Source organism: Schistocerca piceifrons, chromosome X (genome assembly GCF_021461385.2).
Source record: "Schistocerca piceifrons isolate TAMUIC-IGC-003096 chromosome X, iqSchPice1.1, whole genome shotgun sequence".
Taxonomy (NCBI): Eukaryota; Metazoa; Arthropoda; class Insecta; order Orthoptera; family Acrididae; genus Schistocerca; species Schistocerca piceifrons.
Window position 1 is genome coordinate 140371495 of NC_060149.1, and position 26202 is coordinate 140397696.

At 35.6% G+C, this 26202-nt stretch overlaps 1 protein-coding gene across 1 annotated transcript in view; it reads right to left on the minus strand.

The window, feature by feature from the left end:
• LOC124721575 (PI-PLC X domain-containing protein 1-like) overlaps positions 1–26202 on the minus strand; it is an 86606-nt gene that overhangs the window by 9458 nt on the left and 50946 nt on the right. Inside the window, exon 4 of the mRNA XM_047246617.1 lies at positions 10101–10331. Within this exon, the coding sequence (XP_047102573.1) occupies positions 10101–10331 (231 nt within the window). The remainder of the gene's footprint in view (positions 1–10100; positions 10332–26202) is intronic.

Below are 26202 nucleotides of genomic sequence, written 5' to 3' on the forward strand. Positions count from 1 at the left end.
CTATAAATGAAATACTTCAGCTTCAGACATTTTTATTTACTTAAAATTGGTTTCATAAATTTGAGCAGGAAAGTAATCTTTGTGGTTATCACATAAAAACTTGAATGCACAGTATTAATGCTCCACAATGTCTATCTTCTTCCAAGAACCGATGAAATAGTCCATAAATATTTGTGGGTATCAATATGAGTTATAATGAAATAAACAATTCAGCTTCGCAGATAGTAAGCATACATATATTCCCTTTAACTCAAAGAATTATATTAAACTGTAAGTGAATGTTGGATGATTCAATGATAGTTAACAGCAAATCACTACAAAATTACAAAATGACAGCCTAACAAATCTATGTAAGGAAACATACATGTTGAATAGTATGCCATTCATCATGAGTGACAGTACAAAACAGGAGGAAATTCCCCTTTCCTCAATGTGGTGCACCATCATTCACAAGATGCAGGTGATGTGCAATATGTGTGGTTTAGGTACATGGCATAACTCTGCCTCTGGCATTTAAAAAAATTGATCTTGACCAACTTCTTGTCCTCAACACTTGTGAAATAAATTTTAGTAGCAACCAATCTAGTTTAGACCCATTAGCCAAAGTTAAATACATTGCTGCTGAGAACACTTAAGCAATCTTATTGGTTTTACATAGACTCCTGCACTGACCACTAGACTGGAAGGAATATAACCTCAATAGTCACCACTTCAGTGTCCAAACTGATTCACTGCAATAAATGTAAAATATCAGGAAAACATTGCATTATTAATTCAGAAGCATGAGAATAAAACAGATATGTGCAATCAAATAGTTCAGTCTCTGGGGCAACAATGTGATTTATTTTAACAAACATTGCCAAGTGGGTTTCTTTGAATAAGTCCAGGCTATCAGCTTCACAATCTATCACAAGTTTGCAACTGAAAAGCCACATTTATCTGTATTAGATCACTACAGTCATGTATGGAAATCTGAAATGCTAATAGAGCTCCAAGTCATGAAACAAGACATAATTGTATTTTCAGCATAATATTCTGCAGATAATATATGACTCTGTTGAACACTGTGGGTAACAACATTTGTTGACCTCTAGTATCTGATAAACATCAAACAATATCATCACCATTCTGTATTTTTAAGAACATTAGAAAATGATCTCTGTTTCTGAGGAGTGTACACAACTGACCTGATATCACCTCTTGACAATGTTTAATATTTACATCCATTAGCTGATCCAAAGTGTGATTATGAACTGATTTTTCTTTAGCCTCAGTCAAGGAGAAGTCTCACAGTTTCTGAACTTCTACCACTCATAGAACTTCTCTGCAATGTGCAGCACTTTGGACAGACATTTTGTGTTATATTTCTGATATTATTTTCAAAGAAAATGGGAAACATTATGACATTTATCCCCATCCATTGGTTTCAAGATCAGAATTCAGTGTACCTTGAAAAGCTTGAAAAAAGTCAAACACTGCTAAGTGATATACCTAGAAGGCTGAGCATCCCAACAGTCACAGGGACTGATTACATCCAGCACAAAATGTTCACTTTTTGTCTACTCTAAAGTGAATGACAGCTAAGCTAATGTCCAAAAATACAGTCGTTTCTCATACAACACTTAATGTACATAAGACAACTTCTCAAACCAAAATTCGATTATGGTAATTTACTGCTGTCAAAACCTGAAACTGTAGGATCAGAAATGACATGTCACAGACCAACAGCTGCAAATTTAAAACTTCTTAGGGAAAATTTCTGCTTCGTTTTCCCATTCATTCAAAGAGCTAAATTCTTCTACGGAGAGAGTGATCAGTGATTCTGAAAAAAAAGGAGTACCATAGCTCTTCAGATCCAAAATGTCTTACCAGTGTAATCAGAGAGCTGAACAAAGATTACAGGGCAGGCTGCTGCAACTGTGTCTCAAGCATCATGCCAAATTAGTCACTGTACCATGTACATATTACTGCTCACAACAAGGAGAATGGATTCTGCAGGGAATGTGGGGAGCAGATGAAGCAAGCTCCATCCACCAAATCTCAGTACATAGGCTGTTGTGGGGCATGGGACATGCAAGGAGAACAAGCCAAGACTATGTAACACAGTGCTGGCAATGTACTTGCTATCACAAATAAATTTATGTTACAAGAGGCACTGATAGGGCCATCTGTTGGCTGCCATAGTAACTACTATGTATTACCATGGCTGTACCACCCACAAAAATAAAAACAGAGAATCAGACAGGGGCATAACAAATGCCTACAAGATTTGTGATAATGTAAATGATAATATCATGTGAAAAAAAGGTGCTTGTTGCTACAATTCCATGTCTCTCATAGATAATTCGAAATTAAGAGAGCCAGAAATACAAGTTACATTCAAGCAATAACAAAAAGTGATGAAAATTTTGAACATTTATTAACATATGCCACATATAATTATAATATATAAAATAATTATAAAGCATATAGTAACTATAAAAACACTCAAATCTGTCTTATTGTATTCTTTATCTGTGCAAGAGTTGCTGTTAAGATTGCTACCATCCAATTTGGCAGAATCCGTACTGAATTGGTCTGTCATGAGCTCTACAACATTGTCACACCTCTAATAATCTTTTTCCAGTTGCTGGACATTCATGCAGTATGCTTGCAAGTCTTCAGCAGTTACTGTCAGAAGGGATTCACTGGCAACCTTACACAAATTTTTGTTTGTCATATCATCAGAAATATTTTGCTCCCTAAGCAGTCTGTTAACTTTTGCCCATACTAGCTCCATTGCATGTAAGTCACAATTATATGGAGGCAAGTGGTCAACCATGTGGCCTTTTCTTTTGTCATTTTGTTGATGACATATGACTTCTTCACAGGTTTGTTTTCTTGAATTAAAGAGAACAGGCCTGCTCTCTCATGCTGTCATTACACTCAACATTCCCTTTTCTGCAATGATTACAACATCCTTGCTTTTGTGTTGTACCACATGGGTGGTTTGTCTACCTGTTTGTTGTGGTATGGAGCATGATCTATAACAGCTACTGAATCCAGTGGAAGATTTGTGAGAAGTATATTCATAAACCATCTCTCCAAGTTTTATGTGTTTATCTGACCATGGTAGTCACCTGTGGATGACTTTGTCTAGAATTTTAGTTTGCTTTTTTGACAAACTCCTGCTTAGAACCAACATTTACAACTATAAGTCTTTTAGCAGGGGATCCTCATTCCACAATGCTGGTAACATTATCCTTTTGCCAATGTTTCCCAACTGCCATCTCTGCCCCTGGTAGCTGAGTGGTCAGCACGACAGAATGTAAATCATAAGGGCCCGGGTTCGATTCCTGGCTGGGTCAGAGATTTTCTCCGCTCAGGGACTGGGTGTTGTGTTGTCCTAATCATCATCATTTCATCCAAGTTGCCGAAGTGGCATCAAATCGAAAGACTTGCACCCGGCGAACGGTCTCCCCGGTGGGAGGCCCTAGTCACATGACATTATTATTATTAGTATAGTCAATCCATGCATCATCCAGATAAAATATTTCACTCCTGCTTCCATAATATGTTTCATTTCTACAATGAAATGTGACCACCAGTCTATAATGTCTCTACACTCTAACAATAACATCCTTTTATTTTACATGTTTTTTCAAGTAAATCCCATCGACAACAAAATGTTCCTTAGATATGTAATGCCCCAAGTCCAGCTGATATTTTCATCATGTAGTAGCCAAAGTCTCCACAGACTGGGAAAATTTTTTTGCACTGTCATTTTTATTGTGACACACCTTTCAAAATCATTCCTCTGGATTTTTCCAATCAATTTTAGCCTAAATGACACAAAAATGAAAAAATTATGTCAGTAACTAGGACTGCATTCTGTTCAGAATGTATAGATGCAATTAATTAGGATGATCCCCTGGGCTGGGATAAATTTTTTGAAACAATATGTATGGTTGTGTGTCACATCAAGCTGCTAAAATTAACTGAATAAAAATAATGAGAGTCTATAACAGAAATTGCTTGCAGCAGGATTCGTATCCACCAGTCTTAGAATATTAGTCTTAAACTAAGCTATGGTGAGATCTTTGAAGTTACACTTGTTATTGCAGCTGTAGTCTGCCAGTGGATCACAGGTTTGTTTTTGTTACTTGCAAATTAGAGGTTATTGATGTAATGATTATAAGGTGTAATACAATACCCAGAGACATAACCTGCACAACTGCATATATACAGAAGTTCAAAAAAGTCGGTCCCTCTGCTGGGGACCTGTATTTGTTATGGAAACAGTATCAGTACCAGTATTTCCTCATTCTTTACACACATGAACTTAATCAACCTTTTAAACTAATTTAAAGTGGAAGCTAGTTTCAGAGCACTGTCAAACTGTAATCAGAACTGAATTGAATTGGTATATACCTCTTTTTCTGGGAGTACCTGGTAATTTCCCAGGATTATCTTTGCAAAATTTTTGAATACTATGAATATGCTATAGCTTACCCCTGTGTAGGTCACAGCTTCTTACATTAGTTGTGACATGGACTGGAGCAACTCTTTATTTTGGTTCATTTGCTCACAGCATTCACCGACACTGTTAATAATTTTTCTGGCCCCACTCCATCTTGTGCTACCACTTATCCTCCAAGGAGTGGATGGGCCAGGAAGCAGTTCATCACTCATCACGAATGGTATTTATTTGTGATGCAATGAAACTTATACAACAATCACTGTGCATTATCTACATACTGTATGCAGCATTCTGTATTGGAGCACTGAGGTTGGCAGTAGCCAGAAACAAAATACTTGTGGCCCAAAGCCAAATGACTTCTACCAATGTCTGCTAATCCATAAATAGGGAGCATGCAAGTATGATGCATATATGTGCGAAAGAAGTGTTTATGGTCAAATAATAATTTTTAAGCTCAGGATTAATTTTGTATCAGTGGAATTGTTATGCAACTAAAAGGCTATTATAAAGTGGGAAAGTGGTAACAGTAAATTCATATGAATTTGTGATAGTTGAGAAACTGTAATTTTAGTGTGAATGTGATCAGAACCAATAGGAATGTATTAACTGAATTTAAAGTGTGTTATACAAAACTGTTTACATATTGCAACCTCTCCATTATTATTAGATCTATTGGAAGGAAATGAATTATAGAACAGTGTGAGAAAATAGTCCAGGCATCGTAGGCTCACAGTCAGAACTTTAATTACCTGTGCATGTTCCTTGGGAGCAAATTTGCAGTTCAAAACTGGATACTTGTAAACGTCCAATGCCTAATTTTCCAACCAGAGAGACTACAGCAAGTAATTTCAAGTGCAAATTGATGAACAGTATGGATTGGCAGCTTACAGATTGTGAACTTTTTGATTTTATATTATATCTCTGTTTTTCATTGCGCATAATCTTGGCACATGAGGTGAAATTGATCATCTTGACAGAAGAGTGATTGTAAATAGAAATAATTTATTTTTGTAATACTGCTAAAGACAGAAATATCTTTTGTTAATAATTCAGTGTGTGCAGATATTACTGAATATAGTTGTTTTCAAAATTTAGAGACTTTATTTCATTGAATAATGATTGGAAGCCATCTAAACAACACAATCCTTTCATCATTAATGTTTTTAATATCAGATATAGGATCTGAGATCAGCATCATATCGCACAGAAGACAACAAGGCCATGAACGAAATAAGAGATAAGTAATATTTTATAACTTTAGTTGTGGATAAGAGATTTGATGCAACTCACTTGAAATAAATGATCAAAGTCTGTTTGTAGACAAATCATTGAACATTGAGCACTGAAGAATCTCATTGCACTAGGCTGTGTTATTCTGCATAACATTACATCACAAAATATTAATCAGACTTATTTTTCAGATTAAAATTAAAATTTATGAGGGATGCAAAAGCTAGCAAAATGGAAACAAAATGAAAAGACTTGTGAACTTAAAGATTGGATAATATAGAGGATATAATAGACACACAGCACCAGAATTTAAGTATATATGTATGGCTTACTTCTTTAATTGTATCCTTAGAGCAAAAAATAATGACAGAAAACATTACTTGTGATATTTGTTTATTTATTTATTTTGTGTGAAGTAATTTTGCTAACACATATTATCGGTACAATTTTCAAAATGGCACTTAAGAAAGAGAAGAGAACTCAGGTTCATGACATTTTTGATGAACATAATGCACGACTAGAACTTCTAAATAAGAATTTAGAAAATTCTGTACATTCAGAAAATCAAACCATTGTCAGGACACTTTATGAGAAAAATGACAACAGTTATAAGTGTTTTAGGTAAAATAGTTACACTTTAGTCAAACAAATGACTGAAACAAACAATCAAATTTCTGAAAAATACAATAATATTTCTGAAAGTTTTGGTAATTTAGGTACAGAAGTTACTGAAACAAACAATCTAATTCCTGGAAGCTATGACAGTTTAGTAAATGATTTGAGAAACCATATTTCTGAAAGCTTTAAATGATGTAAAAAGTGAGTTAGGGAAACAAATGTTTTAAAGCTTTAATGATATAAAATTTTTGTATAGTAATAACTTTTGGTGTACAGAGAAGAGCTGAGTTGCCAGGTAAGTGCTTTTCAAGATGAACTGAAAGGTTGGTTCTCAACTGTAAATTCAAATCTCAAAGGAAAAATCATAAACATGTAATATAATGTTCAGGGTGATCTAAAAGTAACTGAATTGAAAGCTAAAGTGACACTGTAGATAATGCTGAAAATTCCAATGTAATTCGTACAAAGGAAAATTTAGTTAGCTTACATGGTGATGTAGTTGCAGCTGACAATTTTGATGGAAAGATAATTGATTTTCTTACTTTAAAAGACAATTTTGTATCTGTGAAAGGTAAAAATCAGTTACTTGAGTCATTCAGCAAGTGAATTTTCAACATTAAATACAGGAAGTTATGTAAAATCCAAATTTGTACAACAAATTTGTTTGGAAAAAATTATCATAATTTTGTGAAATACTGAAGCTTGACAAGTGGGCAAAGTATCTGGATGTTTTTTAGCAACCAGTTTAAACTCAGTTAGAAAGAACTTGATGCGGGTATAGTAAATTATGTTAAATCATTTGAAATGCTTAACAGAATTGAAAAGATAGCTGATCAGAACTTTGCAGTAGTACTGAAGGAAAAGATTACTAAAGTATGTGGATATAAAGTTATGCTGATCCCGATTAAGCAATTACATAAACTTTGTTTGATTGTTAGATTAGTTGAGGGACTGTCTAGAAAATTTAATGGTGGAAATGTGTGAATTTGACATTGAAATGAAAAAGGTACCACAGGATGTACTAATTACAAGACTTAAAAACCCTCAGAGAGGTTGTGTGCATTAGAAAAAAAAAACAATAGTGATGAACATAAACTTCTCTTGCACAGAATTCAAAACATTTGTTAAGGAGATTTTAGTGAATGAACTTTTGACTTTACTATGTTATACTAAGGCAGAATCTATGATGCACAATAAATGCTTAATGCTTATTTGATTTTAGAATTGTGGTCTGTGCTGTACACCGACTGCAAAATTATTATTTTGATTTCAATTTTGTCTATGATGATATGTTTTGCAGATTTTGTAACATGAAATTGGTACTAAGGAACATTACAGAACTGAAATCTTATATCCAGAAAGTTCGCTGAGTGGTTAATTAGATAAATTGAGGTGGTTGTTGATTGAAAGGTAAACTTTTCACTGGTGGTATTTTTTTATGTGTTAGTTATAGATGAACAGATTTAAATTCTCACATAAAAAAACTTAATTGTGGACTTTTCATTCATAAATTGCATGACACATGTGTTTCTAAGTGACATTTACTGTTTTAGATCATGAAGGTAATGAAGAATGTTGACACTATTAACAACATTTGAGAACATATGATGATAATGAACAACTGAATATACTTTTATACCATGTGAAAAAGTGAGACAACTGAATAAAACATGCTATGTAATGGGGTTGTAGCACTAAATATTTATTTTGTTTTGACATTACTCTGCAAGGTCAGAAACATATGCTACTATAAATTTATAGATGGTTTGAGGAACTTATGCCAATGAACAAACAGGAACTGAACATTTATCACTCAAGTGAAGAGTTAAGATATGCATTTTTCTTAAAAAAACATTCACTTAAAATTTCAATATGTAATATGTTTTTATGTAATCTATCATTGTAATTAGCTGCATAATTGACATTTAATACTATTTTTGATGGTTACATAGAACCTTTGAGTTTTCTCTCATTACTAATACTATAAATTATGGGATACGTGATTCTGCTATTTCATTTGTGTCATTTCTACCGTGACAATGCATTCAAACTCATGTTTGAAATTTGATTCATCTAATATATTACATCCATATTAAAATATCATGGAAAATACATATTAAGGTTTTAGAGTATCATAATCGCTGGAAAATAAATAAGTGTGTATGTTTACATTTAAGTTAGAGTACACTCGCTGCTATTTGAGTACTATTTGAATACATTTAAACTGTTGAACTGCATACATGAGATACATTTAGTGTCATTGCTGAATGACCATGTCAAGTTTGCCATAAGCTTTGTATAACATTGTTGAGAAATTTCACCTCACACAAATTTTGACATATTTGTCCATTAACTCAAGTACTTTCAGTTCAGTTACTAGGTTAGAAAGTAAATTGTTGTGTCTTGTGTTAGAGAATCTGGTTCTGTGTAGTGATGCCAGAAAGATGTTGTAACGCAAAAAGATGATGACTGGCTCAAGTAAGAGACTACAAACACTGAACTGCAGCAGAAGGACATTGTGCTGTAATAAAGAATGGAAATCACAAGAAAGAGCGGAATATAAGACACTATACATTGTAAAAAATTTTTAATATGCAGATTTGGAAAATTTTATAATTTATTTTGTACAAAAACTTCATTTTCTTTGATATTTTACTTGTTGTGTTACAGAATTCCTCCCATATATGATTGTGTGTGAAATGTGGGTGGTGGGGTTGTGCAATGTAACCAAGTCAATAAGACAACAAGAAATGTATGATACCAGTGAGTATCAATATCTACAGCTGGATATAAATAACTTCAGATACACACACTTTAATAAATATTAGTTGTTTCATACTTAAATATTCACAGTGTGCATTATTTAAAATATATACCACTGATTAATATGGAAATCATCATAAACTCTGATTTTATATTATATCTGTACTCTTCTTAGTTTTACACAATGTTAGTGGGAATGTGACATGAAATGGACAGTCCTGACAGAAGAGTGACTGTAAAGTGTTTTAGTAATACTGGTAAGGGCGAAAGTATTTTTCATTAACTGTTCAGTGCATGCAAATTTTAGGGACTATAGTTTTTTTTCAAAGTTCAGAAACTTTATTTGATTGAATAATGATTGGAAGTCACCTGAATACCACAATGCTTTTACCAGTTAATGTTTCTTTCTATCCCAAGACCAGCATAATATAGAAGACCTCATTTCAACTAGATATGAATTATCAAAGAAAAATCATTTTGTTCGTACATAAAATCAAGAAACAAAGAAAACTACATGCATTCATAGACTAAGTGACTTTGTATGTCCATACTCCTCAATGTATGTAAAGGATGATTTATAATAAATTAGAAAGGAATATGTTAATGCAAATGATGTTTGACCCACTGAAAATAAAGCTACACAAGGCACTGACACAGGAATTTTATTACTTAGTGAATGAATTCATAAATGATGAACTGGTAATTTAAACTGGATAAAATTTATTAATTATCCAACTAAGTATATATACACCCAGATATTTATTCACAGAATATCATTTTTGTGTTATATTACTACTTATTACTGCGAAGATACTTTAAATTTTAATATGTTTCCTTTACATCAAACAAATGGTTATCATCTGTATGTCACGACATGAATAAATCGTAATTCACAAAAAATGTAAAATTTAGTACATAAACAGGACTTACTTCATGATATATATTTGTTCAAAGTCTTTTGCACAGTGATCTAATATTGTAGATAATTAATTGAGCTATTTAATCAGTTTCTTTATACTACTATACATACCTGTCAACATCTTGTGCAATAGGAGTATAGGCAGTTGCATTGCCACCATAGCAGTGGCGAATGTTAAGGTCTAAGTATCGAATTCCATGTACTAGCTGGCCCCAGATATCAGTATCTTGTGTGAGAACATAGTGTCCAATAGGTCCAACTGTAGATTCTCTATTGTAAGTGGCTGCACTGTGTGTTCCAGGGATGAACAAATCAGCAAGAGTCAAGATTTCCAGCTTTGTTCTGTTTAAAGCAAAGTATTCAGAAATTAGAATTTCAGTATCAGATAACAGGAAATTATGAAGAGGATACTATTTTTTTTATTTGGTGAAACTGTTAATCTTGTACATTTATATAACAACAATTGGATATTAAATGTGGATTTTAGTAGTGGCAGCATCATCCATCCACAAAATTTGAAATGTATTAAAATACATTATACTGATAAGACAGCCCTCTGAAACATCACAGGTTAATGCAATGTTACTAAAAAAGATGATGAAATTAATTTATGACTAGAATATTTTAATTTGTGAATGTTTACGACAAATTAACATTGGCCCCACCGGGATGAATTACAATTAAATGTGGTGTACCACAGCAGATTGGAAATCATTTGCTGCAGGACACATTTGGAACATGAAGGTGTTTATTTCTGTGTGAGTAAAAGTTTCAAAAATGGGTTGTGAAATTATTGATGGCAGCAAACTATCCTCAGAAAAAATTGTTGTTGGAGGCTGCAGCTGTTATGGTGCAAAGAAAAGAATTTATATCCATTTTGATATTTCAACCACTCAGTCATTTTGTGAACTTGTAGGCCAACTATTGCTCCTTAAATATGAAAACTGCAGAATGTTAATATTTGGAGTTATCTGTGTGGTAGTAATACTTAAGAACAAAATTGCAAAATTTTTCAAAGTACGTCACAATACTCAGTTGTTAATGCACAAACAACAAACCAGGCAAGACATATATTTGGATAATATTACACAATTTTCAGTTATAGTAAGCAAAACTTGATTTATTCCAGCTCAAGTAGTTACTTCCAATTGTAAGTGTAAGTTATCTAGGATATCTCTGGCCACTAAAAAGCTCTGGCTCCTTAATTATAAAATCCGTGGACTGTCAATATTTGGAGATACCTATATAATAATAACATTTAAGAACAAAATGGCAACATTTTTCAAAGTACATTACAATACTCAGTTGCTACTGAACAAACAACAAACCAGGCAAGAAACATGCTTGGATAATATTAAACAATTTTCAGTTATTGTAAGAAAACTTGATTTGTTCCAATTCAAATAGTTTTTTCTGATTGTAAGTGTATGTTATAAGGGGTGGCTCTGACCACTAACAGTTATTAGATTGATTAATGAAACAAAACTATATCAGGTAAGAAAATCAGTGTGTTAACAAACAGGAAGGCAGTATTCTTGCACAATGTAGACACTAATCAGTCAACCAAAGAATTCTTGCATATACTAACTAAAAAGTAGGAAACACACTGTCTTAAAAGCTTGAAACAATTTCTACAAGCAGAGCAAGTTTTACAGATCACACCATTGCAAAGAGAATAAAAATTTTATTTGAGTTTTCAATAGTAAAAGAGTATAAAACAAACAATCAAAACAGTGAACTGAAAAGCATATGACAGATGAATAGTTAAGGAATTAGTGTAAATTTTCCTTGGACGTTATCAAAAATAAATGGTAGAGATAAAGATTTCAGTGCATGAGTCACACATATCAACATAAATAAAACTGTTAAAAAAAAGGAGTGCCACAGGGCGCCATTCTTGGGCCCTTTCTGTTCATTATATGCATAAATGATCTGCCTTCCAGATTGCCCTTGATACTGTACTGTATGCAGACAACAGTACATAATTGCTCAGAATAACAACATGGATAAGTTACAGCTGAATGTTACAATAGCAATAGACAGATGTACCTCCTAGTTTGAGGCTAATGCATTACACAGAAATAGCAGCAAAACGGAAAACATTGTACTTAATTTGAACATCCCCAAGAATGAAAGCAAATCAGTGAAATGTGATCAAAGTCTAAGCTCTAGAATACAGATAAGTTACACTCCAGACTAACATTTGTGGTTTATCTGCTGTACAAGCTGAGAGGCTGTATCAGTGAAACTGTTGCTGTATGCACACTGTGCTTTTCTCAGTTCCCATATGATATATGGAATCTTGCTAGGGGGAAACTCACCTGGATCTAAGACTGTATTTAAATGACAAAAATGGCCATCAGATGCATTGCAGGACTCAAACCACAAGAATCTTGCAGACACTACTTTAAGGAAATGAATATTATGACAGTACCTAGTTTATATATTTATAGTTGGCTAGTACACATCAAACAAAACCTAAATAATTTTGACCTTAGGATGTCAATACACCATCATAATACTAAGCAGACATGCAATTGACAAGCCACACGCTAGACTCATATATTTTAACAAACTATCTAAAAATGCCCACTCACTGCCCCTGAATATATTTAAAAGTATAACAACAAAGTGGGTAAAAAGTAGTCTTCTACACATTGAAGAAATTTGAAGAATGTACCATAGATGACTTAGAGTTGAGATGGGGTTATACAGGATTATAAATTGTAATATTTCATGAAACTACCAGAGTGACATATAAATTTAATGTGACATATTGTATAAGGCAATACAAAGATAACGTTTATGATTACTGTACTTATTTACAGATCATATAGGTACAAAAATATTAACATGATATGCTGATTCATTGTGTTATACTGTATAAGGTTTGGAGAAAGTAATCAGTTTGTATAATAATGTACTTTCCCAAAGTAGTTACTTATATAAAAGTCTCCTTGTAACATTATTAGGTAAGGATCCATGTAACTTCACTGTAATGTTGTAACTATAAATGTATTGATTGCATGTAAACATGTTCAAAGGTGAGTAAAAATTATATTCTGTTCTATTCATGTTCAGGTTCCTACACAGGTTCCTGTCTTCTGGAAGAAGTGAAAAAAGTAAAGACATTTCTGATAGCTGAAAGCAATAAACCAAACTGCAGCTTATTCCGGGCTCATGTAACACAGTAGGAAGTTGGCGAATCCATAGCAAATATTACTATCTCCAGAGCAGAAGATGATTATGGCATCATGAATTTTGTAATTTAAAATTTTTGGAAACAGGAGCATGACTAACCAAACTAAACAAAAAGTTATTAAATGAAGGTGTTTCTTCAAATCAGTTAAATAGGAGATCACTAACTCAAAATCATTATTTACATACATCATCCATACCAGTAACATATAAAATGATAGAATGTTGTAGTTGAAGTCTGACAATTAGTTTGATTTAGCATTTCACTCAAGTCCTTTGTGTGTTAATGTTACCTCTGTGTAACTACTCAAAGCCACGTCACCAATCCTGCTGCTTCAAAAAAGAATTACTAGAAATATATGTTGTACCCCTCCAAGGACATCCTGTTACCCATTATTCAAGAACTAAAAATATTACCTCTCCCTGCATTATATGTATTTCAGGTTATCGTCATGTTACACAGTAATTCTGAGCTAACTGAAGGAAACCATTTCAAACATATGTACAAAATTAGACACAAAGAAAATTTAATGCTTCAAAAACATTGTTTAAAACTTTACCAATAGACACCCCAGTACATAGAAACAAAAATCTAATCTAAACACAAGGGTAGAGATGTAGTGAGTATGGAAATGGGTCCACTGAAGAGAAAACTACGTGATCTCCCAGTGGAAAAATGTTACTACCCAATGGAGGAATTTATGAATGATGAGATGATCATTTGAATAGTGTGACTATTTAATATCATTGTATTGCAGATGATATAATGTCTGGGAAATGTGGACAATAAGTACTGGCACACTATAAGAAAAACACTTTAATAATATTACTGTATGCAACACAAAACTGTGATTGCAAAAACACTTTTAGAGAATTAAGCAACTGTGTTTATCAGAAGACATAAATTGACATGTTTTCATACAATACAATCAGATCATCTATAAATTGTGTGTTATGAGATGAATACAATGCAACACAACAAATGCAATGCAACCAATCATCCACTTGAACCTGCTTACTGTACTCCAGCCTTTGCCTCTCTCTATAATTTGTATCCCCACACTTCTCCTATTAGCAAACTGATGATCCCTTGATGCCTTAGAATGTGTTCCATCAACTGATCTGTTCTGTTACTCAAGTTTTGCTGCAAAATTTCTTTTTTTCTTGTTCTACTCAGTGTCTCCTCATTAGTTATCCAACCTACCCATTCAATTTTCAGTATTCTTCTGTGGCACCATATTTTCAAAGGTTCTATTCTTTTCTTGTCTGAGCTGCTTATTGCCCACATTTCACTTATGGAAAAGGGTACATTATAGTCAAATATCTTAAAAAACCTCCTAACATTTAAATTAGTGTTTGATATTAACAATTTTTTTCTTTTTCACAAAATGTTTTTCTTGCTGTTACCATACCAATCTTCATTTTAAATCCTCTCTACTTTGACCATCATGAGTTAACTTCCTGCTCACATAACAAAACCCATCTACTACTTTAGTCTCTCATTTACGAACTGAATTACCTAAGCATCAGCTGACTTAATTCAGTGACACTTCATTACCATTCTTTTACTTTTATGACTGTTCATCTTATAACTTCTTTTCAAGACACAACCCATTCCACTCAATTGTTCTTCCAAAGCCTTTGCCAATTCTGAGTGAATTACTTTCTCACTCCTTTCTCTCTACTTCTACCCTGTCATGTCCTTTGACTCTTATAACTGTAGTCTGATTTCTGTACATGTTGTAGAGAACCTTTTGTTGCCCATATTTTATCTCTGCTGCCTTTACAATTTCAAAGAAAGTACTACAGTCAGTATCACCTAAAGCTACATTAAATTTACAAATACTATAAACATAGGAGCATCTTCCCTGAACTTATATTCTAAGACAATTTGATGGGTCAGTATCACTTTGTATGTTTCTAAATTTCTCTGAAACCCAAACAGATCTTCCTTCATGTTGACTTCAATGAGTTTTCTCTTGCTTCTGTAGATAATTCATGACAGTGTTTTTTGCAACCATGATTCATTAAACTGATGGTTCAATAGTATTCACAACTGCCAGCACCTGCTCTTTTTTCTTTCTTTTCTTTTTTTTTTTTTTTTTTTTTTTTGGAATTATTACATTCTTCTTGAAGTTGGAGAGTATTTCACCTGTCTCATATCTTGCATGCCATGTGGAACAGTTTCATCATGATATGTTCTCCCAAGAATCTCTATAATTTTGAGGAAATGTCTAGTCCAAGTGCCTTGTTTTGTCTTAGTTGTTTTGGTACTCTGTCTAATTTTTCTTGCAATACCATATCTCCCATTTATGATCATTAACTTCTTTGTATATATTCCACCCACATTTCACCCTTCCATTTTTTGTTTACTACTGATCATGTGATCCTTAAATGTTTATACAGAAGCTTCTTTTTTCTCCAAAGTTCTCTTTCATTTTCCTATAGGGTGAATCTGTCTTTCCCATAGTCATGGATGCTTCTACAGTTTATATTTCTCCTGTAGCTTTTACTACTATGCCATTTTACACTTGCTGACAATTCCATATTTTTAGATGTTTTTACTCCATTTCCTTGATTTAGTTGCTGTATTTTTATATTTTCTCATTTTGTCTACTACATTTAATACATCATGTGATATCCAAGGATTTCTACTGGACCTTTCCATTTAGCTTATTTCATCCTCTGCTGTAATCACTGTTACATCTCTCAAAGCTGCCCACTGGTCTTCCATTGCACCCCTTTCCCCTGTTTCAGACAGCCTTTTCTTAATACTCCCTTAAAACTTTCAACAACCTCTGGTTCTTTCAATTTATCCAAGTCCCATCTCCATAATTTCTTATCTTCCATGTTTGTCTCCCATTTTTACTTCTCTTCCTTTCCATGTCTAATGACATTGTTGTTGATGGGATGTTAAGCCCTAATATTCCCTTTTTTTCTTCATTTTCCTACTACTGGAATCCAGCCATCCATTGCAATTAAATTTTCATCTCCCTTAACTATACAAATGATTTCCTTTATCTCATCATAAATTCTTTGAATCCCTTCACCATTTGTGGAGCTAGTAGGCCCATAGACTTGTACTACTGTGGTGAGAGTCACATACAAACCCATCTTGGCTATGATAGTGCGTTCACTGTGTTGTTTATACTATGTTACCTGCATTCTTATTTTCATGTTCATCATTAGACCTACTCCTGTATTACCCCTATTTGATTGGGTGTTGATAATCAAGCACTCATCTGGCCAGAACTGCTGATCTTCCTGCCACTGCACTTTACTGGTTCCCATTATATCTAACATCAGCATACCTATTGCTGTTTATAATCTCTCTACTCTACCTACCTGATTAAGGGATCTGACATTCCACATTTGGGCCATAGACTCCCAGTTTAGTTTTTCCCGATGACAACATTTTCCTGAATAGTCCCATAAAGAGATCTGATTGGAATATTATTTTGCCTCTGTAATATTTTACCTATATGATTTCATACTGTGTGGCCAATGGCGTTGTCACCATGATTCTGTCAGATCACGGACATTAAGTGCTGTAGGGCTTGGCCAGCACATAGATGGGTGAGCGCTGTTGGCAAGTGGAATGCTCTTAGCCTTTGTGAGGCAAATTGAGGAGCTTCTTGATTGAGAAGTAGCGGCTTTGGTCATGAAAACTCATAATGGTCAGGAGAGCAGTGCCCTTCCATATCCTCAACCAGTGATGCCTACATACTAAGGATGACACGGCAGTGTGTCAGTACCATTGGGCCTTCCAAGGTCTGTTAAGATGGAGAGGAGAGGTATGATACTGTAAAATTACCTCAAGGAAAACAGTTGTTACACTGAAAGGTGTAAATGACCACTGTCAGAGGTTGTATTTGACACCACGCTTCATCATCTTCTGATGAGCTGTAAAAATTTTTCCAAACATTTCCAACAGGCAACAAGAAGAATGCAAATGTCTGATTTCATTGGGGTATATACACTGGTGAGAACAAAGGCATAGTCCCAGCTGGAATACAGTGTTGAAAATATAAAGAACTATGTAGCAATTAGTCGCCATTTAGTTTGTAAATGATACATGTGTTTGAATGAAATCACTGAATCAGTGAATCTACTGGTTTACACCAAACAAACTGATGTCAGTGCAATGTGTGGCCAGCATCAGATACCAGACTACATTTATGAACATAAATAAACGTATTATTAACAGAATGCTAGAAGAAGCATGATGGAGAGATGATATGTGCATGACTGAATTTTAATTTTTGACAAAAACTGGGCAGTAACTGAGGCTAAGAAAATGAAAAGGCGTAAAGGGGAGACAGAGAAATTACTGTGTCTATGAATGAGGACAGCTTCACACAATAACTAGAAATGTTTACCTTTATTTATGGTCTTTCATTAAGACTTGTAACATGAATGGTTATAGTTTTCTGACATACGAGGGGCGTTTGAAAAGTCCATGGAAAGTCTGAGAGATGGCACCACTGGCACATATTGAGGTCATGTTCAGTTAGTAGCATGTTTGGAAAGAACGCACACCAAGTTTCAGCCACATTGGTCTACTTCTTTGTGTCTGGCATTCATGAGAATCAAGGAAGTCGAGTGATTGTCAAAAAATGGACGAAGAAGAATTTCATGTGGTGATTAAACATTACTTTATGAAAGGCAAATTGCCTCAGGAGACAAAAGAGAAGCTTGACAAACATTACAGTGACTCTGCACCTTTGATTAGAACAGTTTATAAGTGGTTTCAAAATTTTCGGAGTGGCCATATGGGCACAAGTGATGCTGAACGTTCTGGACGCCCTGTGGAGGTTACGACTTCAGAAATCATTGATAAAATCCACGTCATGGTGATGGATGACAGAAGAGTTAAGGTGCGTGAGATTGCTAGTGCTGCTGGCATCTCAAATGAATGAGTACTTAATATTTTGCATGAACTTTTGGACATGAGAAAGCTATCCACAAGACAGTTTCTGTGATTGCTCACGCTTGACCAAAAACAGAATTGTATGAAGTGTTGCAAGGATGGTTTGCAGCTGTTCAGGAAGAATGCACAGGACTTTAAGCATCGTTTCGTCACTGTGGATAAAACATGGATAAATTACTATACTCCTGTGACCAAACAAAAGCCTAAACAATGGGTTACAAAGGAGAAGCTGCACCAAAAAAGGCGAAGACCAGTCCTTCGGTCAGAAAGGTCATGGCAACTGTCTTTTGGGATCGCAAGGGATAATCCTCATTGACTATCTGGAAAAGGGTAAAACTATTACAGGTGCATATTATTCATCATTATTGGACTGTTTGAAAACTGAGCTGCAAGAAAAACGCCAGCGATGGTACCGCAAAAAAGCCCTTTCCCAACATGACAGGGCACCAGCACACACCTCAGCAGTTGTGTGCCTATATACCATGAAATATCTAGGAGTAATTATCCAGAACAACCTTACATGGAATGACCACATGAAATAAACAGTAATGAAAATAGGATTCCAACTCATTTCACATCCTCCCTATTCTCCAGACTTGGATCCCTCAAATTACTATTTGTTCCCCAATTTGAAGAAATGGCTGGTGGGACAAATGTTTTATTCAAATGAGGAGGTGATTGCAGCCACTAATAACTATTTTGTAGACTTGGACAATTCCTATTATTTGGAAGGGATCAACAAATTAGAACAGCATTGGACAAAGTGTATAAGTCTAAAAGGAGACTATGTCAAAAAATAAAAAAAGGTTTAACCCAAACACGTAAGTAGTTTTTATTTTTGCATGGACTTTTCAAATGCCCCTCATATACAAACCTGACAGGTCATTGATTTTCCACATATCAATCCATCTCAGTGGTGTCCTTCAAAGGGGGCACATTAGAAAGGAGGTAAAAAGTGGAGCCAATGGCTAGCTGCTACTCTTGGCGGTCCCTGAGAGGTGGGACAAGCCTATCGCCATATGATATCAGTGGCAGTTCATGTAGTATGAATGCCCAATCATTATCTTAAATTAAATGAATCAGAAGTAGCTGCTGTATTAGAGAGGCAGTGCTCCTGTCACCACAATGAATGAAACAGTTCAGTGTATCACATAACTGAGACATTGTATTGGTTGTCAATGAAACAGTTGAACACAGAATGGGCAAGAAACACAGTACTGCCATATTTGGCTGTGGCCATATGCTGTGAGCCTGATGTGTGGGACACTCCATTTTGAGGTTGTTCAGGCACAGAGCTTTTCACATGCCACTGCATCAAAGTATACTGTAAGTACATGAAGTATGTGGATTCTTGTAAAATTACCATCACAATGGTCAACTGCCATTGCAAACATACTAATGACAAGAGTTGCTGTCAACTGTCTCAGGGCATAATATAGGATAAATATTCCACAATGAACAAATCATTCACCTATTCATTGTTTCCAATTGACCAATTATTTGCCTCTGATGTTCTGTTACAGTACCCCACATGAAACCTATACCTACAATATTCTGTCCACAAGGAAGTGTGATAGGGCTGTTACTGTTTACACTATATATAAATAATCTAGTAGAAAGTCAGAAGATTCGGTTGTCTATAAGAAAGCGGCAACCCTAGAAGGCAGCGTCAATTTGCAAATAAACCTACAGAAGATTGGTGAATGGTGCAATCTCTAGCAGTTGACGCTGAACATGAATAAATGTAACATATTGTGAATACATAGGAAAAGAAGTCCACTATTGTACAACTGCACTACTGATGACAACTTGCTGGAAACAGTAGCCTACATACCATGAAATATCTAGGAGTAATTATCCAGAACAACCTTACATGGAATGACCACATAAAACAAACAGTAGGAGAAGCAGACACCCCACTGAGATTCACAGGAAGAATCTTAAAGAAATGCAACCCATCAGTGAAAGAAATGGCTTACAAGGCACTTGACTACTGTTCATCAATCTGAGAGCCTTGTTGGTCAGGACTAATGGTAGAGATAGACAAGACCCAACAAAGAATGGTGCATTTCATCAGAGGAACATTTATTTGGCAAGAGAGTGTTACAAAGGTGCTCAACAAACTCCAGTGGCAAGTGCTACAAGTGAGTTGTTGTGCATCATGGAGTAGTTTACTGTTGATATTTGGAGAGAGCAATTTCCAGGAGGAGTCGGGCAACATATTGCTTTATCCCACATATATCTCATGAAATGACCACAATGAGAAAATTCAAGAAATTAGAGCTAATACAGAAAGGCTGGATCAGTTGGTGATACCAAAAGTACCTTCTGCCATTCACCATCAGGTAGCTTACAAAGTATTGACTTTGATGTAGCTGTTTCAGGAGAAGGGGTAGTCACAAGTTTTTAATTTCAGAATCCACCCCCAACTCCCCCCTCCAATATAACATGCCATCAATCCCATTTTAGCATGCCATAGGAGTCTATGATTTTTAATAATAATGGCAATAATATATACAAAATATTTAAATACGTTTATTATTTTTATTGAATCAGATGACACCTTTACTGATTAATAAAACCACTAAATAAGATTTTGAATAATTAACTATTATGCAAAATATTTATTTTTGTATGGTACCTGTACTCGTGAGCCAGGAATTCTATCACAGATGCATAAAGTGATTGCATAAACTTTTCTAAATTCCTAGATTACCACATTATTTGCAAAGCAAAAGTTTGTTAATGCTTATAGTCAATTCCAAATAGAAATATTTCACCTATTCAGTTCTTAAATGATTGTATCATTTCTGAAGCAACAGTTTGTTCATAAGCCACCTTTCAAATAGTCAGACATCACTCAAAGTAAGAGAGACAGTGCCCAGTCTCAGTCAAGCTAATAAGTGTGTAATCGCATGCTCCAAATATTGGCTCACATTATAGCTTTGTGCAGTTTGTTCAAGAAATATCTGTACTTACATCCACAGGAAATAAGCAATATTGATGTCGAATAACTTTCAAGTGATTTTTGTCACTCAAGCTATAAGTAATCAATATTGTGACTGAACTGTTTTGTGACTTGTAGTAAGCTTAGACTGTCATTGTCACTAGAATGAGCTAGTGACTTTAGTTAATGACTATCCTAAGTGAGCTAATGTAGGGTACTCGTTTCTAATGGAATATTACAGGACAATACTGAATGTGAACTGTGATATTTCATGTGAATATGGACAGCGTTTGTGCCTTGCTTAGTTATGGTACTCCATTTAATGACTTGTTAGAGCCACCACTGATTGGGAGACAATGGTTCACTTGGGCATGTTTTAATAACTTTGTTATTCATATGTGTAATTCTGCCACTGAACGTTTTGTTATTTGTCAGTACCAAGCAGACTGTAAGCGCTAATATTTTCATGAAGTAGGAAAAGCTGGTATAACTGTGAGGTGAATCAAATGTATGGAAAGGTACAACCTAAATTATGATGTTGAGTATACTTTCTTTGAGGAAACACTGTCAAATACTGAATACCACTTTCAGCTTCAAGTCTACAGGCATATGTGCTACGAAAGAGGTGACAAACACTACAGTTGGTGCTTTACAGCCACCCCAACACATGTTGGTAAGTAGGATGCTTTAACTACTCCAGTGTTCACTGTTTCAGAGTTGTGATTTTATCATCACTGATGATCAACTGGTTGTAATAGGGTGTTACTTTATTTTTGTGTACTGGAAGAAAAAATGGTTCAAATGGCTCTGAGCACTATGGGACTTAACTTCTGTGGTCATCAGTCCCCTAGAACTTAGAACTACTTAAACCTAACCAACCTAATGACATCACACACACCCATGTCCGAGGCAGGATTCGAACCTGTGACCGTAGCGGTCGCGCGGTTCCAGACTGTAGCACCTAGAACCGCTCGGCCACCCTGGCCGGCTGTACTGGAAGATATCTGGTTATTATTTTCCAGCATATCCTAAATCATCCTGGTGTTTTATTTTGAAGTCTTGCATGGTAAAGTGCATAAATCACATATCACAGAATAAAACAGAGTTACAGCACCTTAGAATTTTAACTTCATGTGCGAGTAACTTTTTCATTTGTACCGGTAGTTTCATGTGAAGACAAACGAGTTGTGCTTGTGTGAGTGCCAAGAATTCTGATAAAATCAATTGAAGGACACTGGGCCTCAACAATATATTAAGATTTTAATGTCTTTGTCTGTTATTCATTTACAGATGTACCAACTTCTGCCAAAGTGTTGTTGTCTTAGACTCATTCATTATCAGAGTTCAAATGTGGGAATGCAATGTACTAGTATCTGCACTGCAGGCAAGATCATTTAAGGTTAAGAGGTCAAGGGTGTGTGGTCAGCCTTTGAACACAAAGAGATTACAGCTAGGTCTACTGTTCAGTAGTCATGCGCCCATATTAGACTACCACTTCCTGATACAGGCTGTTCGTTTATGGCACATTTCTGGTTAGGTTTTGGAAATCAGTTATTTTCGCTTGTTGTCAACCAATGTGTTTTGTTTAAATTGGCTCTCAGAACTCATAATATGACAGGAAGTAATAGAAAATATTTCAGAATGGTACACTGTGGTGTCAGATAATAGCATGCAATGATGTAAAATTAACAGCCAAGTACGTAGCATATAACACACTCTTCAAGAGTAAGTTTTGAGTCTGTAAACACAATACTGAGCAGTATGAGCTGGAGGTCAAAAAGCATCCTCCTAGTGGCAGGAAGAAAGAGTGAGGTAAGGGGCGGGGCACTTTAGCTGATGTTGATAACATTGCCAAGTCATGGCCACAGGTAGTCCCAGGTGATAGAAGGTGGACATGGCAGTGGCAAGAACGTGTGGCACAAAGTAGCGATATAGCCATTCAGCTCAGTGGGGAGACAGCTGGCACAGTGACAGATGACATGACACAAAACACTTCAGAAGTTAAGCTCTCTTATTCTTTAGTGCTGTTTGGCATGCTAGTGACATTACAGAACAGAATGGCTAACAATGAAAAATCCCAGCAGATTCCACTTCACCAGATGAAACATAGGGTGCAATTGACATGGACAGAATTAAGACTAAGCTAAGTAATACAGACATTTTCAGTCTTTATGTGCACTCGACCAGAGTAGTGTGGGAAAAGTAAATGGCGTTAGCATCTCCAAGAACTGTACCATTAGAACCAGTGAAACCTGAACCAGTGGAAATCAATCTAAGAGATTCAGCATCTGCAAGTATAGATGACACTCAAGAAATGACACATGAAGCAGCAGAACAGTTGGCTCCAGAGGTAAAGTCAGAGGGAAAAATGTCTTCCTGTTGGGGCTAACTGACACCTTAGGTAACCTCAAGAAGGAATTGTCAAATGAAATCAGCCAGAGTAATGAAGAGCCAAGGTCAAATGTCAATCCAATTTAGAAACAGAGACTGATGAGGTCAATGATCATATGTCAACTGAAATTAAAATCATTATGTAAAGCATGGCACTTAACAACAGTTCACCCTACATCACTTATGATTAGAGCAGCAGGCTGACACAAAGTTGAAAAACATAGTTTCAAAAGTAGATTCAGATCTTAGCACAGTACACAAAAATTGCCATGAATGAGCTAATGAAACAGAAGAAAAGACTGTGAAAAAGTTGGTTGCTGGTGAAGCTGTCTACCACACTTTCACTGAGTACACCAGGCTAAAGTATTCAGAATATGAGAAAGCAATGGTCAAAGAATGAAGTAATATCAGTGATAAGATAACATCTGATCAGAGCACTAGTTTTAAGAAACATGCCCTCAAGACGAGTTGCATGCTGGACACTAAGTGAACAGCACATGAGTCAATACAAACAGAGCAGGTGGCACATAGTAGAATAGTTGATGAGTAACTGGTAAAAACTGACAAGGAGATTTCAATGTTCTCAAGAAATGTTTTACAGAATCCATCTGTTAACTTCAGCTGAAGTTGCATTTATTCAGTGTTTTTAATTTAATTATTACAAGTCACTTGTAAATGTACATCTGAAACTACCCATACAGGAATTTATCGATGTTTTATGAGTACCCTGGTCAGCAGAAGAAGGAATTTCTTTTGAAGCAGGACACTGCAGAGGCAACGCCATTAGGTGGGCAAATGATGTGGCTAAAGGTTGTAAGGATTGAAATGAGTTCAAAGAAAAGACCACTGGTCTTCGAAAATTTGACAAGAGTTACTCACAGATTTCTGCAGCAGCAACAAGTCTCAGGCACACAGCAGCACAATGAAAGTGTTCTGTGAATACTGGTGGAAATAAATTGAGTATCTGGAGGTGGGCATGGTTATAGAACTGTTTGTGATAGTTATAGGACATATTTCACTGTTCTGTATTGGTTGGAAGTTGATTGCAGTGCTCCTCAATAATTACGAGAATTATGCATGGTAACTCAGATGAATAGAATGTTTAAATGACCAATATCGCAGGAAGAAGATCATGTAGTGGGGACACAGAATGGTGGAAGGCTGGTGCATCTTATGTGAGGTAGGGGTCACGTGCCAAATGCACGCAACAGGTGGCAGAGCAGTAACCATTGCGATGATAATGTGGAATATGACAATGATCATATTCCACAAGGCTCCTTATACTGGACAGTGTCTCGGAACAGGATCAGCCATACAATGAGATCCAATTACCAATTTTAAGTAGAAAACTGGCTGACAAACATCAAGTAATAAGTATAAACGAGGTGCAGATATAAGACATTACAACTGAACTTGGTGGTAAGGAGGAACAGTCAGTGGTGAAGTAGGTCCACTGACCAGCTTGGCTCAGCAGTTGCCTGGGTGTTCTAGCAACTTATCAAGAGCATGACTGGTAGCCTTGAGGAGTGGGGGACAGTCAAGCTTGCAGCACCAAGTATGTGTGCAGAACAGCATCACCTTCACAGCAGTCCTTCAAATCATCATGAGCCGGCCGGAGTGGCTGAGCGGTTCTAGGCACTACAGTCTGGAACCGCGCGACCGCTACGGTCGCAGGTTCGAATCCTGCTTCAGGCATGGATGTGTGTGATGTCCTTAGGTTAGTTAGGTTTAAGTAGTTCTAAGTTCTAGGGGACTTATGACCACAGCAGTTGAGTCCCAGAGTTCTCAGAGCCATTTGAACCATTTTTGAAACCATCATGATATTCTTGAGGAATTTCAAACTGCTGATATGTCTGGAATTGTGTGACAGTTGGACAAACAGGAACACACTGGAACAGTAACAATAAGGAATAACGATTCATTGAGCCAGCAAGTGGAGGAGCTTTGGGCTCCAGAACAGTGTTTTAAAAACTCTGAGAGAACGTGAACAAGCAAGCACAGTAAAGACCACTAGAGGGCCTTTGAAGGGAAGCAACAGTATCTATTTGTATCTGATGGACATCCTGAAAATGAACTGCCCTTAAGATTGGAAAGCGATCATGCAATGCTTTTAGACTCCCAGTCCAAGTGTGATGAATCCCAGCAACTTTGTGAATTGTTGCTTCATGATGTTATACTTAGACATTTAAAATGTTTGCCTGTAGGAAGTGTAAAGATGGAAAATGTGATAGCTGTACCCAAGTCTGACAGAAAATCCATAATTAAAGATTTTTTACATGAAGAATGAACACATTCCAGATTATGTAAATGCTATTGTAACAACAGCAGTAAGTGGTTTGAAGAGTGAGTTAATAGTTGACAGCAGTTCAGGGATATCGGCAATTTCACAAGAATATCTGACAGCATTGCCAAGCAAAATGGACATGATGGTACAGCCGGTCTCCAATATTAAATTCTTTGGTGCTAGAGGGAAGTTCTCCAAAGCAATCCATCATAAATTAACACTAGCTATGTAATTTAAGGATGTAGTTATAGAGCACATATTTTTAATTATTCCAAAACTCAGTGCGAACATGATTATAGGTTTAAATTTCCTGAATCTGTATTGCTGTAATGTAAATTTTGAATTCTGCTGTATAAAAATGTATGTTGAAGGAAAGGCAGTTGTAATACTGTTTTTGCAGCAAAAGGAGCCAGTTATGGGAACCTCTGAACTTCAGCATAGGGCCAAAAGCAATAACAAGAAA